This window comes from Poeciliopsis prolifica, unplaced genomic scaffold (assembly GCF_027474105.1).
Source record: "Poeciliopsis prolifica strain line A6 unplaced genomic scaffold, Auburn_PproV2 SCAFFOLD070, whole genome shotgun sequence".
In the NCBI taxonomy this organism is placed as follows: domain Eukaryota; kingdom Metazoa; phylum Chordata; class Actinopteri; order Cyprinodontiformes; family Poeciliidae; genus Poeciliopsis; species Poeciliopsis prolifica.
Genome location: NW_026562445.1, coordinates 270,001 through 283,897, shown reverse-complemented (window position 1 = coordinate 283,897; position 13,897 = coordinate 270,001). Strand labels below are relative to the sequence as shown.

Sequence of the window (13,897 nt, the reverse complement as noted above, 5' to 3'; positions counted from 1 at the left end):
TGTCTCGCTGCTCTGATGGGGTTTAGTAGAATTTAATGTGAAAAGAATCGATCAAAAACTAATGACTCAGATCAGCTTTGATATTTTATTTTATTTTCCAGAACTCCATCAGAACCAGAACATTGTAGAACCATCAGAACCAGAACTCTCCAGAACTTTTACATCTGAGTTTCAGGTTTCGTGGCTTCGCTCTTCAGAAAGGACTCTGATGGATGATAGCTGTAGGAGTGGTTCTGAACCAGCAGACCGAGTCCAGGTCCAGCTGTCCTCCATCCACCGCCTCATGTCTGTCCTCCACCTGCAGAGACGGCTCAGGTTAAACCTCAGGTCTCACCTGAACATCGCAGCAGAACCACAGAAACTCCACCTGAACAGACGCTCTAGACTCCCAGTGGACCGGCTTGGTTCTGGACCTGCTGGTTCTGGACCTGCTGGTTCTGGACCTGCTTCATAGACCGGGTTAGAGATGCTGCGGCTGTAGTTTGTCGTTTCAGCTGCAGGTTCTTCTTCTCTGTCGTCGTCCTGCAGAAACCAGTCGGTTTAACGTTTGGACTCGAGCTCATTTCATTTCATGATGAATATTTGGGACATAAACGGTTAATTAATGCAGAGATGCCGGGTTTCAGGCCGGGGGAGGAGCCTGTCTCTGCAGCGCCACCTGAAGGTCAATCTCGAAACTGTTCATGTCCAGCATGTGTGAGGTCTGCAGAGATTTTGGCTGCCTGGACAAATCCTGGATGGAGGGAAAGTCAGACCTGAAGCTCTGTTGATGGAGCCAAAGGTGGTTTAACTGGTTTCAAACTGGGATTAAAACCATCAACTCCTGGACGACGCCTTGCATCAATTACACAAATTCTACTGCTGTCCAATCAAAACCCAAAATGTAACTGTTTAATCCAATCTAACCCAAAGGTCAATAAGAGAGACTTTACAAGCTGAAACAAATCTGATGCCATTTTTCTGAAATTCATCCTGAAAACCACTTGTGGCCCTTCAGTCTGTAGTGGAAGAACCGAAAATCTAAATTACATCTGATGATGCACATTAATATATCTTACATAAAGGGGAAGCAAATACTAACAGCCACACATCATAAAGCTGGGATGGGCCGGTCTGGGTCACAAGCAGATTAAGCAGTTGCTTAGGGCCCCTGGGGTCACTGAGGGCCCCTGGGGTCACTGAGGGCCCCTGGGGTCACTGAGGGGCTCTGGGGTCACTGAGGGCCCCTGGGGTCACTGAAGGGCTCTGGGGTCACTGAGGGCCTCTGGGGTCACTGAGGGCCCCTGGGGTCACTGAGGGGCTCTGGGGTCACTGAGGGCCCCTGGGGTCACTGAGGGGGTCTAGTTTTTTTTTTTTACAACTTTTAGCAGTTCAGTTTTGTGTTTTGTACTCACAAATTAAAGGAGGATATTTGGTGGAGCCGGTCCAATCATTAGTTGAATAACAAAGTGCAAAAAGTCAACATTTGGCAAGACCCACACACTCCGGCTTAGCCAGCGGAAATCTTTAAGACTAGCCTTAAAGATGGCTAATCTTGCTAAAGAGTAATCTTTAGCAAGATTACTCTATGCTACACACAGTCAAGGAACTCATAGTGGATTTTAGGAGAAGTAAAGGAGACACATCTGTACATCTGTGTGACGCTGACAAACTGCCACTTCCTGGAAGTTCATGTCATGGATTACCTGGCCTGGATGGAAACGCAGCAGAACTGGTAAAGATTGTCCAGCAGAGACGATTTAATGAGAGAGCAAGACTGAACTTGCCAGAACCTACTGGGTTCATGTCTTTAAAACAGAACATAGCTTCTGTCTATGTAACCTGTCAGATCCCTGGTCTGTTTTAAAACCGACCAGACGCTTGCTCACCTTGAAGTAGTGGAACTGGAAGGGTTTGCTGCTGTGGTGGTAGAACCGGTATCCAACAAAGATGGCTCCCACCACCAGAAGGAACAGGAGAACCATTCCCACTCCCATCCCAGCCTGGTGGGCCGAATGCATCTGCTCGGCCAATCAGAAACACAGTCACTCATCTGCTGGGTAAACAAAACGACATTATGATGCGACTCACGTCTGGACGGGGAGGAGGAGCTTCCAGAGGTCCCTGCAGGACGTGGATGATCCCGTTAGAAGCAAGAATATCTGAGTCGGTGACAAAGCGGTCGTTGATGAAACAGGAAGCCTGAGGAGCAGAAACATGACCTTCTTTAAGAGACTAGCTTTGTCAGAAACAAATAACCTCCATGAACTTTCCCCCCTGCCCCCCTGTGTGGAGGAGGCTGGTGTCTCACCAGAGCTGAAGGGTTGAGAAGGTTGGCAACCCCGAGGACTGACAGACTGCCAACTCGAGTCCTGATCCGGCTGTTGTTCTTCAGTTGGCTCAGAGGAAGAGCCTGACCCTCAGACAGGTGGAACTCAATGTCCCGTGGGGAAAGGGTCTGTTGGGACACATCAGTGAGGACACTGCAGCTGGGAGCAGATGAGTCTCCGACTCTGGGACTCACCAGGTTCTCCGGCAGACCACTGTTCTCTGGGACAAACAGGGTGGACTGGACTTCCAGCTTACTGAGGCTCTTCACAAACCTTCTTCCAGACTCAGACACTTCAGAGTATTTCAGGATTTGCTGAAGAAGACAAAGATGTTGCTCAGAAGCAGAATTAATAGTTGAGCTGTGACTGAAGATGTGATACTCACGATCAGAAAGTTGGAGAAGGTGGGTGTGGCCCTGAGGACCTGCAGCAGGTTTCCTGTACAGATGAGTCCATCACCAAGGTAACCTGGTTTACAGACACACTGCACCTCTGAAACAAGAGAGACACCTGCTGGACATCCACAGAACACCACACACCACCATAGAGCTATAGCTGTAGAGATGTTCTGACCAAGCTGTGCAGAGGTGCCAATCTGTTCTGATAGTCCTGTTCTGGTACCGCTCAGTGGTCTTAATGAGCGGTACCAGGTACTGATCAGTAGCTGCACCTCACTGCATGTTGTCCTCTCACCCTTCATCCTGTAGCAGAAGGCATCCCAGGTCTCACTCAGGTTTTTCCGGGTGCCGTAGTCCACGATGCCCACATGTCCAAAGCCACAGTTGGATTGGAGTAGGTGGTGGGGTAGGCGACCCGGGCTTGGTCCAACCAGCCAGCAGCACACATGTTCAGTCCACCCTTCAGCCATAGACCCAAGCAGAAGATTTAATTATCCCATCTAGCAGGAGAAATCTGAGTCTGGTGTTGAGTTCACTGACCTGCTGTGCGTAGGAAAGCTGAGTGTAGGTAGCTAGGGTGGCTCCCTCTGCCCTGCAGCCCTGCTGAGCCGTGCTGTAGTCCAGCTTGTACTGACCGTTAGCTGAACGGTAGTGGAACACGCCCAGCGTTGAATCTGTACACAGATCTCAGTTCAGGGTTCAGGACTGAGTCCTTCTCCTGATTGGTTCATTCCCTGAAGCCCATTGCAAGCTGTTACCTTCAAAGTGGAGATCGGTACATTTAGCATCTGGGTGGCACCCTCCGTTGTCCAGGAGACAGCGGCTGATTGGCAGCTGTTTGCGCTCACAGCTAACTCCGTCTCCCATGTAGTTGTCCTTACAGGTGCACCTTTTCTTCCCCTGATGACACACGTGACTCATTAACGCAGGTGACAGACCCGAGGATGTAGAAATGCTGCTTCGCTCCTCACCGGCGCCGTCATGGTGCAGGTGGCGTGCTCGCTGCAGCCGCCGTTGTCCCCGCTGGCACATGGGTCCACAGGTAGACAGGTGAAGCCGTCTCCAGAGTGGCCCTGAGGACACGTGCAGCTCACCTTCTCTTCTCTCTGAGAACATTTAGCTTCTCTGGCACAACCACCATTCCAGATCTTACACATGTCCACCACTGTGGAGATGGAGACAGCTTCATGGCTGACCAGTAGACTGGAGCCAGCAAAGCACTTCCTACAGGGAAACCAACATGTTTACCTGTGCAGGTGAGTCCGTCTCCCACGTGGAATGGTCGACAGATGCAGGTGTTGTTTTCCTGACAGACGGCCTTGGAAGAGCAGGGTGGAGAGCACTGGAATAGCTCAGCTGGACCAGACAGGGAAACTGTTAGGTGTCATCAGACAGATGGTTCAACATTCACCTAAGAAGCAGATGCTGGTCTGCAGGTCCAAATCCTGCTGTCTGCTAAACATCAGGTAACACCAGGATCCAGGATAAAGCCAAGACATTTCCTGTTTATCTCCCAGCTATACTGGACCAGTTACCATCCATCATCCCCAAGGATGCACTGTCCCCTCCAGACTCCCTCTGGATCAGGTTGAGAGTCTCATTAAACCAAACTTACTTTGCTGAATGTCACATCGTTCTCCGGTCCACCCTTCCTCACAGAAGCACAAACCCGTCCCACGGAGTCCGTCGTCACATGACCCATGATCCGAACAGTTGCAGGCTGAAATACAGAGTCGCCTTTATGAAACCAGACGAAGCCTGGAGATCCGGAGTCCTTAGAGGACACCCACCACCCTGCTGCTCACCTTTACAGCTGGGACCGTAGAACCCATCTCTGCACATCTCGCAGGCCGTGCCCTTAAAAGCTGTGTCACAGGTACAGGTGCCATTACCAAAGCGACCGTCATCGCATTTACCTCGGTTACTGCAGGGGGAGTGGACTCCTCCAGGACACACTACAGACAGGAGTTACAGTCATGGCGTCTCTGTCAGGACAAAAGAGCTCAACCAAGCTCAGCCAATCAGTCCATAGCAATGAAAGTTTGACCTCTCACCCAGACAGTCTCTCCCATAGAAACCAGAACAACACTTTGGATGCCAGAAGTTGATGGTACAGGTGGGCTGACAGCCAGAGTTTTTACTGACAACAAGGTTGGAAGGTCACAGTTTTCAACTTCCTGAGCACAAAGAAAAACATCTGATGAGAGATGCTCCTCATTCTGATCAAACATTCAGTCAGGAGAACTGAGTCAGACCTTTTTCACAGTTCCTCTGGGACAGAGCGTAGCAGTTCTTGTGCACGGACCACAGTTCATCTACAACAGAAGGTAAAACAAACACGTCCATCCACAGCAACACAAAGATGGAACATTTCTGGCTTCTTCTCAGGAACCCTACGATCCAGAGGGGAAACTCTGGATCCTCCTTCTCCAAGAGGACTTCAGAATTTCAGTAAGAAGAATCAAGAATCTACCTTGAGATCTAACACGGTCTGTTCGTCACAGCGCCCCCCAAGGCTGGGTGGGACCAGCAGACAGTCTATTCCATACGCAATCCCAGTTCTGAACACCAGATGCCTCTCAGTGATCCGACATGATTCATCATTAACGTAGATTTCTCCCTGACCAACAAGAACAGCCACTGATTCAGAACTTAGTTTCACCTCTTCTTCTTCTATGGTTTCCTTTTCTGCTGTACTTACAATTTTATCTGGACCGCCGCAGGAGAAAGAGAGAGCCGAACCCTGCAGAGTCCGACCGGATTCCAGATAGATCAACCCTTCTGCATAAACCTGAGATTAAAAAAAGAACCTTAAACTGAAGGTCCGATCTTTGTCAACATCCACAGTTTAAAGATGTTCAGTGGTGTCCGTTCTCCATTGTTCTCTGCACAATTATGTTGAGAAGAACAAAAGTAGTATTGATTACTTCATTGTTCTCTTCACTGCATGCTAGCAGGAACCAGTGGTGAGCATGCTAATGCGCTAGTCAACTAATCTCCAAATAGCAGAGATCATTTGATTTAGTGCATTAGATGTTTTCAAGCTAACTTTGAAAACGACTAATGCACTTAGTTTCCTAAGGATAACTAAGTGTCAATAAACTTACTTGGCTGTTTTGCATAAAAACAGCCAAATAAGTTTACATCCAAACAGATGTTAAATCTGTTTGGATGTTTTGGTTACTTAAGCAGCATAAAGGACAGTTTGAATGGCGCGATGGCCAACAGGCTGCAGAGTGCCTCACTTTCTGGCTTATCATGACGTGATACTTCAGGTACTCCTGGAGCTGTGGTCGATTTTGTGGATGGAACAAGAAGTCCTTTTGCTGCTGTGGCAGAGAGGCCATGACATCATCAGATGGCAGGAAGATTGTCACTGGCTGGAAAATCACATTGTCTATCAGGCCAATCACACCTGTGTCCTGAAACACACAGGAGACAAAGTGAAACCATCCGACCCTCCGGCTAAATCCCCACACATAATATCCAAGGAATGAACAGTCCTCCGAGACACTGGGACACATTACATTATTCATTTTAATGCAAACAAATGAAATGTTTTAAAGATTAAATATGAATGTAGCAGGTAGCATTGGGCTGGTGAGCTGTTCAGTGTTTAACCTGCGTGTCTGGACCTCCTGGGGCCCAGCTGGGAGGTCTGTGGTAGTTTTACCTTCAGAAGCTTATAGAAGGTTTTATAACCATGACTTTCAGCCACGTCTGTCAGGTTCACCTCTGTTGGATTCTGCAGAGAAACGGGTGAAGTGGGTAACCGATTGACCAGCATTGTGCAGCTAATGATCAAGACATTAATCAGGTCATGATGTCATGTTCTAGGCTACTGATTGATAAAGGTGGTCAGGAATGACTTGTACTCACCGGGATCAGTACATTACTGTCTCTGTTAAGGTTGGGTGGTAACAGAATGGAGTCAATTTCATGGATGATGCCGTTAACACTGATGTCGTCGCTGTTGGTCAAATTAGCCTCGTTGATGGTGATTTTACCCTGAAAATATAACAAACATTAGAGTTCAATTGAATCTTTCTGTACAACTATCTAAAGTCATTCCTGAATTCCTGTGGAGAATATTTCAACTAGCACTCAGAAGCATGAATTCATATTTCTTTGCTCTGTTTCCAGACTGCTCGGTATTCTAGGTAGGATCCTAGTTCATGGGTTCTTGGGGTATATTCATTTATCCTGCATTCAAACAGTAAGATGTGGATATGAACTGTTGTCTGATGGGTCACCTGAGTGGAGCGAGTGGTGAGGACAAGTCCGGACAAACTGGTCAGGTTTCGGGTTTGGTTCAGGTTGTCAGGCAGCAAAGTGTGACACATGACAATGTGGCCGCGCAGCACGTTGGCGAAAGTTTCTTTGTGTTTCACAATAGATCTTACCTGAAAAAAACAAACATTGTGACAATTTAAGACTGACTGACCTCCAGATGTTTGTCCAGATTCTTATCTGGAATGAGAAGCTGCTTAATGGAAGCATTCTTCTACCTCCAGACGACTCACCAAGGAGTTGTTGGATTTGATGGCCTGAGCATTTGGAGCAAAGACGGTGAACGGACCTCGACCCTTCAGGGTGATCTCCGTCATCTGAAACCATAGTTTACTTTGGTTAATGAGATTCCACATGCAGGGGCCGACAGACTAAAATGTCTGGATACTCACCACCAAACTGAAGTAAAAGTTGCTGGAGCCTTTATACCTCAGCTCCTGTCAGAAGTGGGCAGAGAGCTGGTTAAATGTATGAGGTGGCAGGGCTCAGTGAGTGTTTGTGTTGCAGAAGCTCACTCTCTCCACGGTGCTTTTGCACTTGAAACCATCTCCAACAAAGTTTTCAGAGCAGGTGCAGGTCCGAACACCAGGTCCTGTCATGTTGCACTGGGCAAATTGGTGGCAGCCGCCATTTTTCTGAGAAAAAACGGCCAAATAATGTCAGCAGGTTAATTATTTAGACTTTTGGACAATGTTTAATCAATGCACTACGCTGGAAACCAATTCAGTTCAAAAGCTAAAAGTAGGAAAAGTTACAGCAGAAACAAGATTTGTAAATGAGGAGAGGACTGTTGTTCAGATGACCACCCACGCGAGTGGCCAACAAACTGGTCACTGAGAAGAAACTGACCTTTGCACATAAGTTGACGATGGTGCAGTTTTGTCCATCTCCTGAGTAACCTTTGCTGCAGATGCATGAAGTCTGAAAACACAACCAGTACCTGTGTTACTGTCTATAGAGCTAATCTCTTTATTGACTCTGATGGAGAAAGCCCGTACTTTGTTTGGTCCAACATGGATACACTCTGCTTTAGCATGGCATCCTCCATTCCCCTCCAGACATGGATTTATTTCTGTGGAGATGAAAAACACTCAGCATCACCTCCTTATAACTACAGAGATCATCCTCACACATTAAACGTTTCCAGATTACCATCTGTCCTACTCCAAAACCAATGCTACATGCCAAGACGCTCACTGAGAAGCCTGTAGTCTGTTCAGCAGGAATAAACCTCTGCAACTGCCTGCTTGGTTTAAAGAGACTTTACCAAATCACCTGTACAGCTAAGACTTCTCTAAGAACTGTTTAAAACTACCAGTGAAACTCGTTAGAAACATCTTTTGACTCAAGGATCAGTGGAAATACAGAAAACTTTTTCTATGTCTGCAACATCAGAAAACCAACAGGTCTGTATAAACTCTTTAAATGTCTACTTTAGGAGGCAGAGCGCCGAAGCACCTTTTAATTGACCTGATTAGTCATGGAGCGCCGTCAGCATCTCAACATCAGGCTTCAAGAACCAAATTCTCTTCTAGAATTTTTTAGTCTCCTAAAACCTGCAAGTTTTATTTACAAATGAAACTTGACATCATAATGACATTATGATGACTGACTAGCACCATGACCTCGTCATGAAGGACTTCATCTCTTGCGTATGGATTGGAGATGGGCCCCATGTGTTTTAGACTGAAGAGGTGACCACGTCCAGCTTGTCATTCTTCTAGAAAGGTTTATAACTAAATGTTTAACAATTCGACATTGACATCTACTAGGTCTTGAATAAATTAAAAGTATCCTAAAGATCCCTTCAAATATCTTCAGGGAAAACAACAATGTCCAAATACTTTAAAATGTCCAGGGAAAATCTTGGTGTTACGACTGCCGTCGTAATTATGCAAATCTGAGTGTGCAGGTGCCTGCTTCTGATTGGCTGACGGAAGACGACGGACGTCCTATTGGTGGTCTCCCGGAGGTGACGGATATAAAAGCTGAAGACACGCACTTCCTGTCATCCGTCCTCCACTCATCTCAACCGGCTGCACTCTTTTGTTTGTTTTGCGTGTAAAAATCATGTAACGTTCTGGAGTTTGTAGGAGTGAGCTGCCGTTTATGTTTCATTAGTTTTCTCCTGTTTTTGTAGTTAGGGAGGTAAGTTTTTGTTATTTGGTTTCTTTATTTTTTTAGGTAAGTTTGTTAATATTTAGATAGTTCTTTTTGTTTGTTGTTTTCGGCATTGGGCTCACTCTGAAGACATCTACTCCCTGTATCAACAAAAAATACATGTTTTTACAATAAATAACGTTATAAAATGTCAATTTTGTTTGTGTTGACCGCTCGAGATCAGAGGAGGATGGATCACTCGTGTTATGACCTGGACCCCTAGACGGGTCGTAACACTTGGGCTTCAAGCTTTTAATCAGTCCAAGTCCAGAAACTTCTACAAATATATTTGAGTTCTTTAAAAAAAAAAAGTACTGATATCTCTTTGAAAATCTAAAAGTTCAACAATTGGGAACATCCAGAGACATTTAAAGCGTCTTGTTGGGAACCTTAAAAACCTTTTCTGGCTCCTGAAGAGGAACTTTGGTCTTCAAGCAGCCAGCTGGATCTCAGTCTGCAGTTCAAATAGAGGAACAGATCCTGGTGGTACCAGAGTCAACAGGGAACCTACCCACACACACAAACCCATCTCCAGCATAGCCGCTCCCACAGATACAGTCTCTGCTGCCGGGTCGGGTCCGTTTACAAACCCCATACAGACTGCAGCCGCCGTTCTTGATCAGACACGGATCCACAGCTGCAACATCCATCACACTCAGTATTCCCAGGCCATCATCAGATCAAAAGTACAGCTGAGTTGAGCTTGTTTGGTTCTTACCTTTACAGAACGTCCCATTTCCCTCAAACCCAGCAGCACACAGACACCGAGATCCAGAAGTTTGAACCACACAGCTGAAGGTCAGGATCATGAAGAAGAGAGGTCAGAAGATGGAGAGGACCAATCTGAGTCATTCATGAAAGTTTTCCATGACTTACTTTGCGCTGCTATGACATTTCACAGAACCACATAGTTCATCAGCTTTGGATTCAATTTCTGCAATCAGATAAACACAACAGAGCTGCAGCGTGACGGTGCAGAACCACAAAGAGATATCTCCTACAAGTCAGCATGGGTATTCCAGCTCTTCTTGTTGCTTCCTGGGCAACAAGCATCTGTTTCCTGAGTCTAACCCCAAAGCATTATGGGATTCCATGACCTTCCAGTCCTTTCTTTGTGCTGTAAGACCCTCTGTTACAACCAGCAAGAGTCCAGTGGAGAATCAGCCTCCAGCTGAGGAGCAGACTGCGCTTTAAAATCCTCAGCTGTGGGCACAGTAAACTCCAGAAGTGAGCAAGTGAAGCCATGCTAGCAAACTGCTTAAAATGATGAGAACAGAAACAACTGAAACTCTGACAGCAGATGTTTGAGAGGAACTGTTCCTTCTGGGTTCAAAGCTGAAAGAAGAGTCAGGAGAAAGCTGGTGCCATCTCAGCACCAAGGTTCAGCTGGAGCCACTGCAAACCAGTTTCACCGAATGTTTCCTGGGTTAGGGTTACAGTCTGCATCAGCCAGTTGGTGACACAGTTGGCTACAAAAAACATCTGTTGAAGTGTGTCAGAGAAACAGACCAGGACAAATCACAGTCACACAATTCCACTTATGACAAGAAGGAGACGGTGAAATGTGACACTAGCAGATGATGTTTTTTCTCATTTCCTCCATGTTGTTGTCTTTCCACCTCCAATATGGCATCAGACAGCTTTGATCTGATCAGAAAAATGAAGGAACTTCTGGCCTGGCACAACGATGAGCAAGCCGAGCTGCAGGAGCCGAACGGACGCTTTGCCTCAGATATCGAGACGATCCGGTCCTCGGTGCATCAGAACCAGACCCTGGTTCTGGTGGGGTAGGGTTGCTGAGATCAACAAGCTGAGGATCCAGAATCTTCAGAGTTCACGTTGGAGCTAGAACTGGAAGACCTGAATGACAGGTGGGAGTTTTCCAGCAGAAGTGTGTTGAATTACTGACTAATTAATTAGTCATAGAAATAAAGTCTTTAAATGAAACTTCTTAGAGATTTTTAACTTTAGATGGATCTGGATGTGTTGCATTGACATCAAGAAAGTAAAAATGATATTAGAAAAGCAACTATTACTGTCAATCAATGTGGGAAGGTCATTTCCATCCTATCTGACGTCGATCCAACAGATTGTTCCCAAAGGGAAAATGTTGTCTACAACATTTTCCCTTGAACCAAACGTGGAGAAGCAGCATTCAGCTGCGACACACCTGACCCATCCGGGCCTTGAAGTTGGCAGAAGATTGAAAAATCTGAGTCATAACTGAACAACTAGCATGAAGCTCATTTGTATCGCTTGGATCTCACTTCAGTAAAATTCCACAAAACTCTCATGAAGGAGAACTTGAAAGACAAGCAGAGGAAATTCATTTCATATTTGTGTACTGGTTATGAAACGTGGCAGGTTCACACTGAGTTCTGGATTTGCCGCCATACTTTCATCACAGTGAACGCCTCTCCAGCCGACGTCGCACTCGCAGGTCCCGTCTCCGCTCAGTCCCTCCTTACAGAGTCCGTTCTGACACTGACAGTCTGCAGAGGAAACCAGCGTCAGATGACGGACACACTTCTCCTAAAGATTCACTTCAACGAGCTTCATCAACCTTGATCACAGTGAACTCCGTATTTTCTGCTCTGACAGGATTCGCAGGCCGTCCCATGGAAGTCCTTATTGCACTTACAGACTCCGGTGCCGTTGAGCCCGTCTAAGCACAGTCCATTACCGAAACAGGCCTGTCCCTTTGGACCCGGACAAGGCTCACAGTGCTCTCCGAAAAACCCTTCACAGCACCTGCGTTCCTGAAACGTACAGGCAAAGTGAGTCAGAACTTCCTGCGGTCGATTCATGTTGGGACAGTTTCCGTTGTGGAAGCAGCAGGACATACAATGTTCTTCCGGAGGCAGGTCGCTGTGCAGCCGAGGGTCAGATGGGATTCTCCTTCGATGGTGTGTCGATACAGGCAGCTCCTCATCCTCACTGACTTCTGCAGACATTCAGAACCACAGCTCAGGAAACAGCCTCACCTCGTCTTTGTAGCACTTGCTAGAAGTTTTACAGATGATTCTGCAGAAAATAATTGAAACTCAAACTGTACTAACTCTCGTAGGGTGTTAATCGCAGTCAGTGGCTCCTAATGGGGCGAGTTTCTGCAGGTTATAGAAAGGTGCCACAAGAGGACTAATTCCAGTTTTAGATCAACCTAAAAGTTGATTGTCAGTTTAATGGACCCCATTCAGTGAGCCCACAGTGAACTTTGACCCACTTGGTTCCCATCCAGACTAAATCCATATGGGGCCCATTTCCAGATGCTGGTTTGTGAAGAAGGTTGAAGGTGATGATGTCATGTCTCTTAAAATGACAAATATAAAACATCTGGAAATGAATGGACTTTCCATTTCCTCCCAGTTAGAACTGGTGGTGAGATATGAAGCGGAGTGTTGGTTTGATAAATTGTTTCATTTTGTTTAGAATAAATTTTCATCAACATACATTCTTCCTTCCTTTCTTTAGAGCAGCAGCCCGGCTGTTTGCCAGAAGCATTTTGATGAATGTGGCTATTGAGCCATTAGCTCTAAGTCTCTGAATCTGTTCCTGAAATGTGTGCACATGTTTGTGGCTCCCTGTGGATCCTCTTTAAATACTTTATTAAACCTGGCAGAGAGACAGTAGTTTTGGCAGAGAGAAAAATCTTACATCATGGTTGGTGCCACTGGGACATTTTTGGTTTTTGGGCAGTAAACAGTTTCCACACGACCCCTGTGAGAACAAAGAAGCTGATCTGAATGACAGAAACATTCAACAGATGTTTGTTGTCTGCTAATGTCTGAGTGTGTGATGTTACCTTTACTTTAGTGTATGTCAGTTTGTCACAGCGGTTTCTGTTGATGTGAAGAACCGCTGACAGACCGTGAATCACTCCTTTATCACACATCAGGTTGGAGGAGTTTATCTGAGCATCGTTCACAAACAGCTGCAGGAAGAACAGAGACAGTTTATCCACCGTCTGCTGGTTGCCTTCCCGAACATTTGCTCTCTCTCAAGACTCTCAACACATCTTCTCTTCTTTCTAGAACTTTGTCTCTGAACCGAGCCCAGACTCCGAGCAGCGATCTGCATCTGGACACATTCCTGACCTTCAACAGTTTCCAGAGTCTGGAAAGAGTCTAACTCTGAGGATATTGATCCCTGAAGCCAACCACAGTGATCTGGATTAACTGGACCTCAGCTGGTTTTCCTTCAGTTTTGGGCATTTTGCTAGAAATGTTTTGGATGTATTGAGTTTCCAAACTCTGATCTATGAATGATTCAGGCATCTTGATCCCACTGATGTAAAGAAGAGGACTTGGATTGAGACGTTTGTCTGAGAGCAGACCTTTCCGTCCCGAGGGTAGATCCCGATCTGGAAGGGAAATCCGAGGAGCGTCTCCCTGAATCCTCCAAGCTGAAGGTCGGTCTTTAGCAGGCGCTCCGCCAGAATCACGTGATATCGGGTCATGTTGATATCCTGTGGTTGGGAAGAAAAGACTGACTGACAAAGGTCAGTTAACCAATTTGAGGTCATGGGTCAGAAAGAGAACCACTGATCCATACTCTTTGATTACTTACAACCATTCTCAGTCCGGAGAAATAAAATAGCCCACAAAAGACAAATGGGTCATCTAAAACATGTGAGCTCTGTTGTCTGTTGTAGATTTTCTAGAGTTTCATTGACTCATATTGCTTTTTCAGACCAGATGCACAAAAATACACTAAGATGTCCAAGCCACTCTTCAATAAAGA

General features: G+C 46.2%; 1 protein-coding gene across 1 annotated transcript in view; it reads right to left on the bottom strand.

Moving 5' to 3' along the window:
* Positions 1 to 59: 59 nt before the first annotated feature.
* stab2 (stabilin 2) overlaps positions 60 to 13,897 on the bottom strand; it is a 30,143-nt gene continuing 16,305 nt past the window's right edge. The window contains 38 exon segments of the mRNA XM_055020697.1: positions 60 to 298; positions 368 to 522; positions 1,869 to 2,000; positions 2,071 to 2,181; positions 2,291 to 2,437; positions 2,504 to 2,623; positions 2,695 to 2,801; positions 3,003 to 3,092; positions 3,095 to 3,167; positions 3,248 to 3,381; positions 3,466 to 3,607; positions 3,679 to 3,872; positions 3,956 to 4,063; positions 4,323 to 4,427; positions 4,513 to 4,662; positions 4,762 to 4,855; positions 4,858 to 4,884; positions 4,963 to 5,022; positions 5,181 to 5,327; positions 5,409 to 5,498; positions 5,953 to 6,129; positions 6,381 to 6,452; positions 6,587 to 6,715; positions 6,961 to 7,110; positions 7,231 to 7,314; positions 7,390 to 7,434; positions 7,513 to 7,632; positions 7,847 to 7,918; positions 7,996 to 8,069; positions 9,669 to 9,794; positions 9,876 to 9,949; positions 10,034 to 10,091; positions 11,554 to 11,649; positions 11,721 to 11,916; positions 12,003 to 12,101; positions 12,812 to 12,874; positions 12,960 to 13,088; positions 13,491 to 13,622. Of these exon segments, the coding sequence (XP_054876672.1) occupies positions 172 to 298; positions 368 to 522; positions 1,869 to 2,000; positions 2,071 to 2,181; positions 2,291 to 2,437; positions 2,504 to 2,623; positions 2,695 to 2,801; positions 3,003 to 3,092; positions 3,095 to 3,167; positions 3,248 to 3,381; positions 3,466 to 3,607; positions 3,679 to 3,872; positions 3,956 to 4,063; positions 4,323 to 4,427; positions 4,513 to 4,662; positions 4,762 to 4,855; positions 4,858 to 4,884; positions 4,963 to 5,022; positions 5,181 to 5,327; positions 5,409 to 5,498; positions 5,953 to 6,129; positions 6,381 to 6,452; positions 6,587 to 6,715; positions 6,961 to 7,110; positions 7,231 to 7,314; positions 7,390 to 7,434; positions 7,513 to 7,632; positions 7,847 to 7,918; positions 7,996 to 8,069; positions 9,669 to 9,794; positions 9,876 to 9,949; positions 10,034 to 10,091; positions 11,554 to 11,649; positions 11,721 to 11,916; positions 12,003 to 12,101; positions 12,812 to 12,874; positions 12,960 to 13,088; positions 13,491 to 13,622 (4,209 nt within the window). The 3' untranslated portion in view covers positions 60 to 171.